The sequence below is a fragment of the Antrostomus carolinensis genome, unplaced genomic scaffold (genome assembly GCF_000700745.2).
Source record: "Antrostomus carolinensis isolate BGI_N321 unplaced genomic scaffold, ASM70074v2 scaffold10595, whole genome shotgun sequence".
Classification (NCBI taxonomy): domain Eukaryota; kingdom Metazoa; phylum Chordata; class Aves; order Caprimulgiformes; family Caprimulgidae; genus Antrostomus; species Antrostomus carolinensis.
The window spans coordinates 3337-19132 of record NW_010318422.1 but is presented as its reverse complement, the minus strand read 5'-3'; the positions used below and the strand labels follow the sequence as shown (position 1 = coordinate 19132).

The 15796-nt window shown below is 41.0% G+C and overlaps 1 protein-coding gene across 1 annotated transcript; it reads right to left on the bottom strand.

Moving 5' to 3' along the window:
• Positions 1–8644: 8644 nt before the first annotated feature.
• Positions 8645–14685, bottom strand: LOC104525672 (tubulin alpha-8 chain). The gene is made up of 4 exons (XM_010168890.1): positions 14460–14685; positions 11318–11466; positions 9285–9965; positions 8645–9040 (listed from the first exon to the last, which is right to left on the bottom strand). The coding sequence occupies exons 1-4, from the start codon at positions 14578–14580 to the stop codon at positions 8747–8749; spliced, it is 1245 nt and encodes a 414-aa protein (XP_010167192.1). The 5' UTR covers positions 14581–14685; the 3' UTR covers positions 8645–8746.
• Positions 14686–15796: the final 1111 nt, after the last annotated feature.

Here is a 15796-nt window from a genome sequence, read left to right as displayed (position 1 = left end):
AGTCAGGGGATCCTTGTGCTTGGGTAACCTGCAGCTGCATTCAGGATGGATTTACATGCCTAGTTCAAATATGCAGATTCTACCCAAACCCTCAACAACCCACCACAAGCAGCTACTATCCGGGTTTCAAACAGTAAGCATGCACAAAGTCATCTAAATCATTGTGGGTCATTTAAAACACAATAAAAATTGACAGTCCAAGGCTGAACTGCAAGGAGCCAGAATATAAGAAAAAGTTTGGTTTTTAAACCACTTTCATTGATGAAGAGCCATGGAAAAACTGCTTCTAGAAGGGATTTAAACATGCAGAAGTAGTTGTAGATTGCTCAGGTACATTGGAGAACATGCAAGAGCTACATGAACTAAAGGCAGAGAAAATATTTCAGATAATACTGATGACAATGTTAGCAAAGGTGGTAAGAAACCACAGAAATCATACAAGGTAGACTGATACAAAAGCTGGTAGATGGCATGCAGGTTTAAAACCAGCTGGGGAGCCAGAAGGCAAGCAAAGGGAAAAGGATGTGATTAAACAACCTGGCAATGGAAAGAGCTTAGGAGCTCTACAGTCAAACCACCAAAATAAACAGAAATCAGGCCCTTAGAATGCACCAAGTTCTGAGGGATTTTTGCAAAGGAAGCCTGGCTTATTGTGTTCATATCTGGAACCAGACACATCTGCTGAAGATGTAAAAATTGCAAAGTCTCCAACAGAATTTAGAGCATCTTTTGCAAGGAAGTACAAGACTGAACAAGAAAAGCCTTCTAGTGACCAAGACTGAACAAGAAAAGCCTTCTAGTGGCCACAAGTACAACAGTAAGAGTTGCTCTTGATCTGCCAGCACCTATAATTAGTAAAAAAAATGGGTGTATCAGCACATAGGTGCTTTAGAGAAGTGTCTGCAATAAACATATGTGAATATTTAATACATCTAATAAAAAGTAAACAAGGTCTAAATCAATATGCAGTCAAGCTGCCCCACTCAGCCTCATCAGGCAAATCTAACACATGCAGACACACTTACTAGATATTAAACACTTGTAGGCAGTGGAGATAATGAAGCCAGTACACATATGCTGTAATAGACAAAGCTGGAACTTAAACACACTGTTGATATCTGCTACAGCCAGCAAACAAGTAAAGAAACAGACACAGAATTTGAAAACAGAGAGGAAGATAAACACTAAACACACAGCAAAAAGTAAAAGAAACAGAAGTGTACTTTGCATAGAACTGCCAGTAACTTGCCTGAATTATGAAGGAAGTCATAGAAAAGGAAACCCTCCATTTCTGGGTGCCACATGTGCTTACTGCAAGACATTAACACCATTTTCAAAAGCATTCATGGACAATGGCAGAAACTGGTCTGTGATGTACTCTGAGACGTGACTGAAACACTTCCATACATATATGCACATGCTTTTGCCTTCCACATAAACACTCCATATAAGTTGTGAAGAACAAAGACAAACCATTTTGTTCCAGTCAGAACAGTTGAACCTGTGGTTCAACAGCAGCTGGAGCTGACCCATGGTACCCCACGGTACCCCACACTTCCCCGATCCCCACTCCAGCACCCAGCTGATCCTACACTGAACCATTTTAGCTCATGACAGCAAAAGAGAACTATGCCCTTCTTCCCCCAACAAGGGATAAGTTTTCTTGCCAATTCAACACAAAACTTAGTGCCAGAGGCAGTACAAGAGCTAAAACATGATTACATTGGTGAGAAAAGGAGGACTGGGATAGCAATAGCCAGCAGTTAAGCTGGTTTAACAGCAGCTACAGACATAAAACTGAAAGTAACTCTGCATGGGACACAGCTTTGACAACTTGTGCAGAATTGCACAAGATCAACTCCAGAACTGCTGGAAAACAATGCCAGGCTCAAAATGGTACATGAGCATCTCTTTGAAACAACACATATGGGCAGCATTCACCCAAGGCAGGCTCCACAAAATGGATTTTGAAATAACTGAAAAGCCACAAAGATCTCTGCTCTCAGTTTATCCGACTGAGGAGTAGCATTTGCAAGTGGCAGTGATGCAAGACTAGGAAATGCATTTGACAGTTGTAGCCATGGAGCTCTAACAAAAGAAAAAGTAACATGAAGATGCTTCAGGTCTTGGCAGCCTCTTGAACACAGCTTGGAATTCATCCCTAATTTGAGGGACCTGCAACAAGCCACTCACAGCAGCTGTGTCTGAAAAAATGAACTTTAACATTGACAGCCAGTAACCTCACAGAGGTCACAGAAGTGACAGATTAAAACTGCAGGGTAAGAACAGATTCTCAGAAAGTTTAAGCCATTTTGGACAGAAGGATTTGTCCCAATTCAAGTTCTCTAGAAGTTAAATGCATAGTTCTGGACTTGACACCTTAGACCTTCAACAACCACTTAGGTAATTTACTTAATTCCAACTTTACCATCTAGAATGGACAGAAAAAGCCTCCTGTCCCTGTTATCTTCTTTCCCCTAATCCCCTTGATATTGCAAAAGAATCCTAGTGGACTTGCTCAGACTATAACAACTCACTTTCAGTTACATGGTCTGAATCCTGGGATTGTCCTATGCTGGGGCAAGAGTTGGACTCGATGATCCTTGTGGGTCCCTTCCAACTCACAACTTTCTATGATTCTATGTTTGGAAAAATGGGTCTTACCCACCAAACACAGGGCACAGCTTGGAGAGCTATGAACTGCCCAAGTATCTCCCTCACTGATCTCTGTTCAATGACCTGCCTGAGTAGCAAAGCTGACTGATTAATTTAAGTAGCAGTATGCAGAAACCAGCAATGGTATCTCACCATTTCAATCCTAAAATACTTGAGATAAAAGAACTGCAGCTCTTTAGGAAAAGTTGTAAACAGGCCCTCAACACAGTAATAGCAGTTAAACATCACCCATCACCTCCAAAAGGTAACAAATCTGAAGTGGGAGGAATGCCTACCCAGAATTAATGCACTGCATTTGGGACAGCCTTTCTGGAGCTCTGATTGAATCCATATGGACAGAAACTCAAGCCTGTAAAGCTGTCTGGAAAAATTTTTTCGGCTTCTCCATGACCATCTGATCTCCAGTTCCAAACTTTTAAAGTGAATTTAAATATTCCTGCCTATGATCAGGACTCCCTTCCCACTTTTTTAAACCCACAAAGAAAGGCTTAAACCCTTGTTGTTCCCTCAGCCTCAGACAGCTCAATTTCACAGCTGATGTGACAAAACTGCTGTTATACATAGCGGGCCAAAATTGAAACCATTCACACACACACTTACTGGTATCACATAAACCTGGGGTAGACCTTAAAGCAGAACTGAGCTCATCTAGTGAGTGGGAATACTTAGTTTTAAAGGAAGTAAGATGCAATTCCTTTCTTTCTCAGAAAAAGTAATTCACTTAAGACTTAAGTCTCCTAGCATTTCTAATAATCTATGTTAAATACTAGGGAAAAAAAAGCATTTCCTAAATGTTTCTGGAATGTTTTCCAGACCTTCACACTTGCTCCTGAAAAATGACTGGATGTTTTACAAATCCCTGAGGAAACAGGACAGTAACACAAGAACTAAAAATATCTTTAAAGCTTAACATGTTTTATATCACATGAAGTTGGTCATAGAAAGTACCATCTTCAGAAAACCAAAGGACAGGCACATGGCATCAGAAAGATGAAGAGACTGGCTTTTAACTGACTCAATTAACTGAAAAGCTCCACAGAAGACACCACTCCTCATGCAACTCAGCCTTTTTTGTTTTATTTAGTCTCCTGTTATTCCTCAGTCCCCTGTCAGCCAGCACCTACGATACCTTCAGAGTAATGCAATTTCTCCCACTTCATCATATTCTCATTCCTTCTCTCCATTAACAGCCAGTTGAGACTACAAACCTTTAATCCTCCTGCCCAACTTTTAGAACAGATCTGTAGATCAAAGTCTTTGCACAGTCTAGAAGTTACATGGTCTGAACTACAGCGAGGACTAACTAAGATAGGAGCACTGGATTAATCATTATCACCTTGCCAATACACACAGAAAACCTCTACAGCACTTCCAGTGGAGTTCTGCAATATGATGGAAAATTGTTCTTCAGCTCTTTACTGCTGAACTTGTTTAAGCTCAGTCTCTGTTTTCAGAGTTCAAATAAAAAGCATCTTTTCTTTTGAAGTAATTCCTTATAAACATCACATAAGAACTAGTGAGATCAGGAGTCACCTAATCCAGTATCTTATTCCTGACAGGAGCCTCAATTACACTTCCTGTGCACTTTCCCAGCCTCTGGTAATTCACAGTTCCTACACTATGGTATCTCTACATTTAGTACCCTAGCTGATTTTCATTCCCAAACTTAAGGCTTGTAAACGAAATTACTTCAAAGGTACAAATGCACTGACCAAAAAAAAAAAATCTGCAAAATAATTTGAATCTTAGGTTGTTACAATACTTCAGCAAGGAAAGTGAAAAAGCCATCCCATTACATTAATATAGCTCTGTATTATAAGTAGTGACAACTGCAGTTTTGCTTCTGCAAAGCATCTCCAACATAAAACATGACCTTGTGCAAAGGCAAACAAAGTTTTATTTGGCAGAAATACACACATTTAGAAACACCAGAATAGCATGGCATGGGGCAGGACATTAGCAGCATTGTATTTCAGATGTTGAGGTCTCCACTGTTACAATGTTCACGCAGGTTTGACTGAAAGGCAGAGTCAAGCACAGAATGACATCTTCCTTGTCTCAGAGAACTTGCCTGAGTGGAAGCAGCATGTCAACAGAAGGGACAAGGCAATCAAAAACTACATGCATGTTTACAGCAGCATATTGACAGAGCAATGAACTGACACTGCTATTCCTTTAGCTTTTTTACTAATGCCTCAAAATTTTCACAACACTCTTAACTGCCCATGAGGCATCATTCTCTGACTCCTCACTACTACACCATGAAGAAAGGCAGAAGGCAAAGCCATAGAATCTTTAAAACCAAGTCACAGTATGCATTTTTATCAGATAATGCTTTGTATTTTCCTAATACTGCTAAGAGCAGCGTAATTTGCAATCTTACCTCTTTTTTCCACCAGAATAATGGAGATACCCTACTGTTGCTTTACGTACTCACTTTTAATTAAAATCTCACTTACCAATTCTAACTCCAAAGAGCTATGCTCTCCCAAACAAGCTCATGCTTTTCAGCAACAGGCTGCTAGGATGAATGTTATCTGACAGGGCTCAAAGTATCTGAGGCACAAAAACCCTTTCTGAATTTTATTTGAGAAAAATTTGCTCTGTAGGGAGAAGGTGGCAGCATGTGCAGTTATATGCTTGTGTTACCTATACTCTCCATAAAGTTAAAACAGATTTTTATCATAGTTACACTGTGGCATGCTTACTACAGAAATTAGAAATGTACATAATTATATATATAATATAGACATTAACACATTAAAAGGTATTCATATTGCTTATTCAGAGGGCAGAGTGGGTGGAAATCAGATTCTGCTGCACTGCATTCCCCTGGAATGGCACCAGAATCATCTTAGAACAGATCTTACAGATAAGACCAGCAATTTACAACAAAGTTCCCAGCAATCTGCCATGGCTCCAGCTCACTTCCTCCTCCTCCACTTAATGAGTCACAGAAGTTATTTTGTATCAGGTGATAGCTATTAATTGCCAATCTCAATACCAGAGAAAGCTGTGTCACCACACAGGTAAGGATATATTTAGTTACCACTAGATAATACCTGCACTTCTGCCACTCCAAATAGGCACATGACTTTTCAAAGGAGAAGTACAGGGATTTCTTACCAGATAAAACAAGCTTTTGAAGTTTAGAATTAAAGAAAGGATTTAAAAAGAAAATGCTTTCTTTGCACTCTAAGTGTCAACTAATCTTAAACTCTGCAAGTTTCAGGTATTCACTCTTACAGTCAAATTTTAATTCAGTATAGGATCTCCTCTACAAGCTCAGGAAACAGATGAACCACTCGTGTTAATTCAACCATACAGCTTGTAATTATAACATGTTTAAGGATTTCTGCAGCTAGCTGAAGCAAGAACTCAGCAGGATTTTCCTGCTGTAATTATCTTGGCTTCATATCTGAGAAAAACACTAGCTTAGCTCAGTATGCAGATGCCTACACTGAGAGCTAACTGCCCACTAGCTAAGGCAACAGTGTTTCTTAATACTAATATAAAGAAAATTTGAGTATGATGTAGGCTAAGAATGTATAAAGTATTTTCAGCATCAGTCCAATGGCTAGCAAGTGACACAGCATCTTGTCAAATGTTCCACCAGTGGATGCTTGTCATGTTTCAGCTTACCATCTTCTCAAAGTAGCATTACATGTTATTTTTAAAAATTAAAATAATAATGCATCTCAAATCCAATGCCCACGTTGAATGAGATTCCCTAGTCAGCCCAGGTTTTTCAAAGAGCTCAGCATTCAACATGCACAAGCCTTTTACAAGGATGCTGGAGTGCTGTGTCCTGCACGCTCATCATTGTACGTGCCCAGATAAGACATTTTGACATGCTGCAAACCAATTCCCATCACACAGGCAGCAGTGTTCTAAATAAGGATAATCCACATGCACAGTGAAAAATCCAGAAACAGAGCATGCCAGCCTCAAGTAAAGAAGTAAAGATAGAAAAGTCAAATAATTGGTAAAAGATCACACCGAAGGTCAGTTCAGAAATCCACTCCTACATAACCCCCTGACACACATAACCTTTAAAGGAAATTATGGTGCTGGCACTTGTGGCCACACAGCATTTCTCATGATCTGCTAGTAGTACAAGGTTTCACACTGAAGATCTAGACACTTGCAAGGCATGAAACAGTCCTTTGCATATTCCTCTTGTGGGCACTGCCATTACATTAAAAATGTGAATGCATGCCCTGAGATTAAGTCAATCTGACTTGCAATGAATGTGACTGTCTCTTGGGATATGCCCAGCACATTTGCTTAATCATCTAGGAAGCAGGAAAATAAGTTAGTCAACAGGACTTGAAGTTCTCTTTTATGTCTACCCTGGAACATAAAAACACAAGCAAAAGCAAATGAGAAACTCACTGAAACTTCAGTCATGCTCAGCTATGCTGAATAGCAGGAGGTAAGATTTACACAGCACCTGTATATTGTGCACAAGAACATAGCTGACAAAACACTCTGGGCTGCTCATCTAGGTTCTAAAGCCTTAAGATTGTTCTCCCCACCTGTATAAAGTTAGTAACTTCCATCTCCAGTAAGATTAATTTCAGATCAGATTGACTCAACCCAATGGCTGCAAGAACACAAACACCAGTTAATTCAGGACAACATGTTTTCAACCCAAGCAAATGAGTGGTCAGCCCTTTCAGACCAGGCTATTCTGTTAGACCCCCAATTAACAGCAGCAGCCTGTTAATCTAAATTAAAAGTTATAGCCCCATCTAGAAGATCAAGTACACCCAAGTCACAGATATAGGGAAAGATTCCCACCTTATGAGCTGCTGTCAAATACTGCAGCATTACCCGAGTCCCATAGGTTTCCCATACAGAGGAAGTTGAGGCATTTTTCATACCACACCTACAACTCCTGCTAAGCAGGTACATACACCTTCAACTAACACAGTGAGTCATGCTCCACTATTAAATCAGAAGGAATATAAACAAGGTTGGAATAGGACAGGGAGGAATTCTACAGCTCCAGTCTAGTCTTGGAGGCAGACTTTGCTATCCTATAATGACATTCAGTATTCAATCATCATTTTAACATAATTGACTATTCCACCTTGCTGCTTCTGTGGGAGAGATTCCTGGGAGTCACCCAGCTCCAAGACAGAGTTAGAAACAGTCAGATTATTTGGTTTGTGGATCACTGCCCTGTGTCCCCAGGCCCTGACTCAGACCACATAGAAGGTTTCAGAGGCTGTCCACATCTGAAGATAACCTGATTAGCCAAATCCTCTCCTGTTACATCAGCTTACATGGAAGGTAGGAGGATGGTAATTTGCATATCTGAACCCATGGACTAATTACTTCTGCAAAAGAATTAGTTTTAGGGAAAACTAATTTTTAGTTTAACCCTGGCCAGCTAACCCAGAGATTTTGCACCAGACAGCTTCAGGGAAAGGCTGACTCCACAGAAAGCTGGCAGACAGGGACTGCAGTTCCTTTTGTGGGACAACAAAGCAACTCCATGGCAACAACCACAGAGGTCCTGACGGAAGTGGCAGGTTCCTCATGCTATGGTATGGACATCTCTTCCCCTTCCAGGTTACAGCATCTCTAAGTTACTGGCCCATGCTAAGTCTAAGTATAGGAGAAAACTCACTCAGATGGCCTTTGGTTTTAAAGGTGTTGCATCTTTAAAGATACAAGGGTAGTTCCTGGTGCCTCTTGCAGCACCAGCTTTAGAGCCCTAAAAAAAACCCCATAGCTAACTAATTTTCCAGCAAAAGCTCAAGCACATTCTAGTCCTGTATTCTGGAGGAAAATATGCACTATTAGCTCTTCAAACAGCAATGCCTTACGGACAAGGACTCATCTAACTATAGCATGTTTATTTTATTCAGCTATCTTTCTCAGAAAGAAAGTCTACCTCCTGGACTACTGACTACTTGCATGTAGTTAATAAATGTACATAATGTTTGGACACTACCAAATGTCTTGATTAAAGAAGTTTATTCCAATTATTTGACATGATTTACACTGCTACTGAAGAGGCAGTAAAATGGCAAAGACTTGCGATTCACTTTTGTTGTATTTAATATTCTTCACCTTCATCCTCTCCATCCACTGAGTCTGTGCCCACTTCTTCATAATCTTTCTCAAGTGCAGCCAAATCTTCCCGAGCCTCTGAGAACTCCCCCTCCTCCATCCCTTCTCCAACATACCAGTGAACAAAGGCACGTTTGGCATACATCAGATCAAACTTGTGGTCTAGACGAGCCCATGCCTCAGCAATGGCTGTAGTGTTGCTCAGCATGCACACTGCCCGCTGGACTTTGGCTAGGTCCCCACCAGGAACCACTGTTGGTGGCTGGTAATTGATTCCAACCTAGGTGAAAAGCAGAAGAGACTGTGAGTTTCTTTGTAGCATTTGACTACAACCAAAGAAGTCATACAACAGTAACTGAATAAAATGTTTTACTCCCAAGAAACAGTTCTGTATAAGAACCTGTCTCCATTCCTCAAAATACAAATCAGGTACCTACAGAACATCTTAATGAGAAAATATACTTCATAAGGCTGTGACAGTGAATGAGAAGTCTGTTAAAAATCACGATGTAACTGAGACTTACCTTAAAACCAGTCGGGCACCAGTCCACAAACTGGATTGTGCGCTTGGTTTTGATAGCAGCAATAGCAGCGTTGACATCCTTGGGGACAACATCCCCACGATACAGCATGCAGCAGGCCATGTACTTGCCATGGCGAGGGTCACACTTCACCATCTGATTGGATGGCTCAAAGCAGGCGTTGGTTATCTCAGACACAGAGAGTTGCTCGTGATAGGCTTTCTCTGCTGAAATAATCGGGGAATATGTTACCAACGGGAAGTGGATACGAGGGTAAGGCACCAAGTTAGTTTGAAATTCAGTAAGATCCACGTTTAAGGCACCATCAAATCTGAGGGAAGCGGTAATGGAAGAGACTATCTGACCAATGAGGCGATTGAGATTGGTGTAGGTCGGGCGTTCAATGTCCAGATTCCTACGGCAAATGTCATAGATGGCCTCATTGTCAACCATAAAGGCACAGTCGGAATGCTCCAAAGTGGTGTGGGTAGTCAGGATGGAGTTGTATGGCTCAACAACAGCTGTTGAGACCTGGGGTGCAGGGTAGATGGCAAATTCCAATTTTGATTTTTTCCCATAGTCAACTGACAAGCGCTCCATCAGCAGAGAAGTAAAGCCTGAGCCAGTGCCTCCCCCAAAACTGTGGAATATCAGGAAACCCTGCAAGCCAGTGCATTGATCCGACTGAAAGAGAAAATACACATGTTAAAGCAATTGTGTAGATATCAAGAATCTCAAAACAAGCCTAAGAAAGACAACTCTGAATTCTGATACATACCAACTGTTCGAACTTCAGGAAAGTAATACTGAAATGATTTATCCACCAAGAATCGACGAGGTGCCCCACAACACACAATTCTTGGCTATTTTAAGCTCCCTACATATTGGAGGGTGACCTCTCTACTTCAAATTACCACCTCAAAGCTTCCCCTATCCCCAATTCTCAGGCTATGGTCATTAACAGCAATCAAGAAAAACAATTACATTCAAAGAACTAAAGACCATCTATCCCTTATACTGATTTTACATTCTCTACCTGCAGAAAAATGGAGCAATCCCCTGTCCCAGGACTCCTGTTACACTCCTGTAAGAGTTGCAAGCATGTAACTCAGTTCAGGGAAGCAAGCTGTCAAGATGTATTATACTGCCATTCCAGTTCAGTCTTCTCAGGTAAAGAAACTAGACTGCCTTGTCCTCAGAAAGCACCCCGTGATGCTTAGCTTGATTCCCAGGACTGACAGCAACTTCCAACAGCTTGTAAAAAGAAATTACGACCATATTTTTCAGGTCAAAGTACAGCCTACTGCAAGCTTATCTTAGCTTTAATTAGAGACAGTGGCAGCCAAGTGTTGAAAATACCAGTTTTGATCTGCAAAGGGTATACTTCTCAGTAAGACTCATTTAGCATTCCATACTAAAGCACCAAGAGGTATACTCTGGATTTTTTTGTGCAATAAGAATTCCTTACCTTTGTGACAGATTCAGTAAAGTACATGCATAACAGACCTAAAAAGGGAACTCTAACCTTATAAACTGACATCTTCATAAATTTGCCACATGATCAAAGTACTGGAGAGCCTGAAACATCCCAACTTATTGAGTTTTATTCCTTTCCTACTATTATCATAAAATTAATTCAGAAATTGGAGCAGCAGGAAATGCAAACAAAAGTCTAAACCACAGAATCAAACATTCCTATTTCAACTTCCTTGCCAGAGCCCAATCCTGTTCCAGCAGGAACTATGCAAATCAAAATACTTAGTCCTGGCTTTCTGAAGTAGGACGTGAAACTATAAAGTTTTGGGCACCTCATCAGCATTTTAGGCCACTTGAAAGTCATATCTGACAGGAATAATCCAACCATTCTCAGCTGGCTAACAATAAAAACAGATACAGACTAAGTCCATAAAATCCTCCTACTATAGGATAAAATAAAGCACAATTTATATGGCTATGTATGTTTGATAAGCTAATTTCCAATTTCTATAAAATAGAACAAAGAAAGATGTTTAAGAAACAGTGAAGAAAAGTCTTACCAGTTTCCTGATGCGCTCTAGAACTAGATCAATTATCTCTTTCCCAACTGTGTAATGGCCTCGAGCATAATTATTTGCAGCATCTTCTTTACCAGATATCAGTTGTTCAGGATGAAAGAGTTGCTTGTACGTCCCATTCCTAACTTCATCTGGGGAGACAAGATGAATATTATAAGAAGTTTATTTTTTATGTAGACCAGGTTTTTCAAACTTCTCATAGTGTCCACAATAAGATACCTAAATCCTTACAGATAAAAACTATCCTGATTTCTACCTATCGGTAGGTGACAATACTTAGTACAGTCTAAGTGTTGAATACCTAAGAAAAATGAAATTACTGCTTAAGAAACTGTTCCATTTTACATACAAGTTTAAATTTGACCTGCCAGAGCAATTTAAAACTGGACTGTAGCAGCAGAATCATTCTTCCACAGTTTAAGACAACTTGAGGCCCACTTTGCAGATCAACATCTAAAATACCACTTTTCTCCCTTATTTTCCAAGTCCTCCAGGATGTTGCCTTGCTGCTTCTGCAGCTGTGGGCAGTCAGAGCCCATACTGTTTGCTTGTCCCCTTCTTTCCCTCAGTTCTACTATCTGCCAAGGGTAGAGAATATTCAAACAGGAGATGCTCTTGTAGAGATCTTATACTGAGCTGTAAGCTCCAGCACAAATGGCTGTGTTATAAAACCATGCAAATGAACACAGCACCCCCCACCAGCTACAGATCTGGAAAGTGATTTAGAGTTATGATCTCCAACTAGTTATCAGAAATCTGCACTTACATCTAGCAGGCTAAAGCTCTGTCTTGTCACAAACGTACAAAGACACTCAGCATAGGTTTGTCTCTGGTTTAGCTCAAGCCATTCTTGAGTCATATGCTAATGCAGTATACTGCATCCTTTAATTAAAAACAGGTGGAATACAAAGATGTTTATTAACTGCAGATGAAGTTGCCCATTTGCATATATTGTTTTTAATCTGAAAAAGAGTGAGCAAGACAAAGATAAGTAGAATTCAAGATTTAAAAATACAGTTACTATTTGAACCAATTTTGGCTGACCAGCTACCATTGCAGTTTGCAATCCAATACTCTATTTCCAAGCTGCAACAAAATGAACACTATTTGGAGAAGTCTAGCATTCAAAATACAAATGTTTCCAAGACTTTCTGCATTAGCACTCCAAGTTATAAAGAAGAAATGTGGGTAAAAGGGAAAAATATAGAATCTAAAGAAAAACATAGCTGGTAGGGGCAAGATGAGTCCAGGGAAGTAACACAACTTGAAGAGTTAGAGGATCTATGTAAGTGTGCTGGAATAAAGAATTTACAGTCTAGGGGACAGCTAAACCAAGCTTTCCCCTGGACATGCTATCCTTCATCCCTTCATGTTTTTAAGCCCATCTGGGGTAGATTTTTCAAGACACTTGTGTTGAATTCCCAGATATGTTATTACTCTGTTTCTTGGTGGAAAGTTTGATGGCATTTTACCACTATATCCACAGAGCTGGTGTACATGTACAGCAGTCCTGCTGCTTCCACTAAGAGCAGCACCAGTCTGGGAGCTCCAGAAATCCCTGGTGTACACACATGGCAGCTACAGAGCTGCTGTGTGTACAATGTCTTTTTCATAAACAGAGCACAGAAGGACAAGCTGCATGAATGGGAAGAGTCATGCTAGCCTTGCCAAGGGAAAAGGATCAGTAATTTTCAAATAAGCAGGGCAGGAGTAAAGAAAGGCAGCCAGCCCCTAGAAAGGCACATGATGTAATCTTTATCAAAATCCCTAACTTTCAGTACTGCCAAGTATTTCATAAGACAGCCTTTTGCCCATCTCCCCATCATTAACCAGTGCTGGAACACTACCTTTTACCATTTGTCCCAAGACTCACCAGCTACTCACCCCCAGAGGCAAGGTGAGAGCTTTGCCACCTGCTCTCCCTCACCTCATTTCTCAGCCTTTTCTGGTTGCTGAGAGCCACCACCTGGCCAGCAGCAGAGGAAGCAGCAGCCAAGGGGCTCAAGAAAACAGAAAGCCAGACCTGCAACAGCTCCTGGGAATATCAGTGTATGGCCAAAGGTGCTTTGGCTCATTTCAAAGTTATCAGTCCAGCACTCCCACCCTTGACCTGCCCACCAGCCTCCTGCTCTCCTGCAGAAGTTCATTCTACTGTCACAGAAAGTGGTTTGGGATGTTACAATGAAAGTAAGTTGCAAGAGACCCACAGTTTGGGTACAGAGTAGTAGTCTAAGCCTATTCACTCATCTCCCCTTCCCAACTCTGTATTGCAGAAAGATAAACTCAGCAAATGCCCAAGCACAGGCAACACAGGCCTCTTCTACAAAGAGCCCCAAATCACTGCTTAAGGCAAGACAGCCACAAAACCAGCTCCAGCAGAATTACTTCAGGCATGCATATTGGTGACAGCAAAATCAAGATTCATGACTCAAGGAACACTGGTCTTGTGAAACTGGGGAGCTCGCACTGGGCTGGCAGTGCAGCTCATGCCACAGAACGCGAGACTGGTCAGTGGCTGACGTGTGGGATCACAGCTGGGCGCAAAGAGCTGATTTTCAGGGTCAGAGTGGATTGTTATTCAAAGATAAGCAGCAGGAAGTTAAAGTGCATGCTTGGAAGCTCCTGAATTTAGGCTAGCAATTGAGACTCATTTCTGCAAGCACTATTCAAGCTACAGAGAGTAGAAGACTGTTTTGGGAAAGCAGAGGAATCACTCCAAGGTAGAAAAAGAAATCTGCTTAATGATACATATAATATCTTTTAAAAAGGCTCCTATTGACGCTGTACATACCACACCATATTGTTTCAAGCGATTATAACTAGTTCTTTGCGCAGCAAAAGCATGAGGCATATTAAGGAGTCCCATTTAATTCCACAGGCTGGCAGAAGGTAATATTTAAATTCTTCAGAGTTCCACAGTGCACATTTGCCAGTCTCAATGAATGTAAAGCCAAGTATTTTCCCATCACTAGGAAGATGCAGGCAAGCTTTGCACAACGAAAATTTAAAGCTCCAAAGCATTTTTCAGGACTAGAAAAACAGACCCCTTAGTCAATAAAATGCATAAGTTAAATCAAAGCCAACAGCATGTTCTCTAGTCCCTTGCACAGGTCACTGGATTTACCTATTACTGCTGGTTCAAGGTCCACAAACACAGCACGAGGGACATGTTTTCCTGCGCTGGTCTCACTGAAGAATGTGTTAAAGGAATCGTCGCCTCCGCCGAGGGTTTTATCGCTTGGCATGGTCCCGTTGGGCTGGATGCCATGCTCCAGGCAGTACAGCTCCCAGCACGCATTGCCAATCTGCACACCAGCTTGACCAACATGGACTGAGATGCACTCACGCTGTGTGGAGAAAAAAAAACCCATCATCACTCAGCAGAAACAGCAGCTTCTTGTTTAGAAAACATTCAGCACACACAGCTTGAACTCCCATACTGGAGAGCTATTAAAACATTGGCCTTATTGTCTTGGTGTTAGGGTCATTTGGCACAGAACACAACAGAACACAAAAGCCTTTCAGTCACCATCCACCTCCACTTTTGGGCACTGTCATTTTTCCATCATTCCTCCCTGTTGTTCCTATCTTCAGACAGGAAGAGTTTGATCAACTCTTCCAAATCCTTCAGCCAACTCGTCCCTTCATAACAAACACTGAATATTTTGAAGAACTGATGACTACACCTGTCACTGGCTTCTGTGCAGAATAACTTCACCCCCAGCCCCAGGAGCCACATAAGCACAGCCACCAGAGGCAGCAAGACCTTCTGCAAGATCCAGGTGTATGTGTTTAATACACATAAAATCAGAAAAAATATTCTCCTGAGCACTTTAGCTAAACTTTGCTGTCTCTAAGAAAATCTTTGCTTAACAAAACCCTTAGTTTCACTTCATAAATATGAAACATCAGACTGCTGCATGCAAAGCACTAAACTCCTGACCACTAGACAAAACTACCTCATTTAAGCTATGCAGAAAATAGTTAATGTCAGCAAAAGGATCTATTCATACCAATTTACAGATTCCCAAGTTGCCTTTGATGTCCAGAGCATAAACTCAGCTTCCTTAATATTTCAGCACAGGGTTTTGAATATTAAAAGCCAAACCACAATGGAACCATCTCCAAACTCCTGGTTCCTCTGTGGTATTTTATATTTAACTTCTGGTTTTGAGTGACAGTTAAACACTTTCTAGAAGAACCTGCATATAGGAGAGTTTTGAATAACAGTCACATTTAGCTGTATTCAGGCTCTATGATTGCATGATACAATTCATTTGTCCCCTGAAACTGCCTAGTCCACATCAATAGTCAATGCATGAAAGCAGGAGCACAGTCCTGTCAATTTCCTTGGGAACTCAAAGAAATTAAAATCTGCATTTGCAAAAAACAACCCCAAAAACCAACCCAAAACCACAACCCACCCCATCATCTGTTCTCAACTGAACAGCTGAGAACTGT

Bases quoted from the DNA above. Each gene is read 5' to 3' on its own strand.
- LOC104525672 (XM_010168890.1), bottom strand. From the start codon at position 14,580: ATGCCAAGCGATAAAACCCTCGGCGGAGGCGACGATTCCTTTAACACA. The intron at 11,467-14,459 runs GTAAATCCAGTG...TTGTCTCCCCAG, and splicing joins CCTTGAACCAGCAGTAATAG to ATGAAGTTAGGAATGGGACG. The intron at 9,966-11,317 runs GTAAGACTTTTC...TTTCTCTTTCAG, and splicing joins TAGAGCGCATCAGGAAACTG to TCGGATCAATGCACTGGCTT.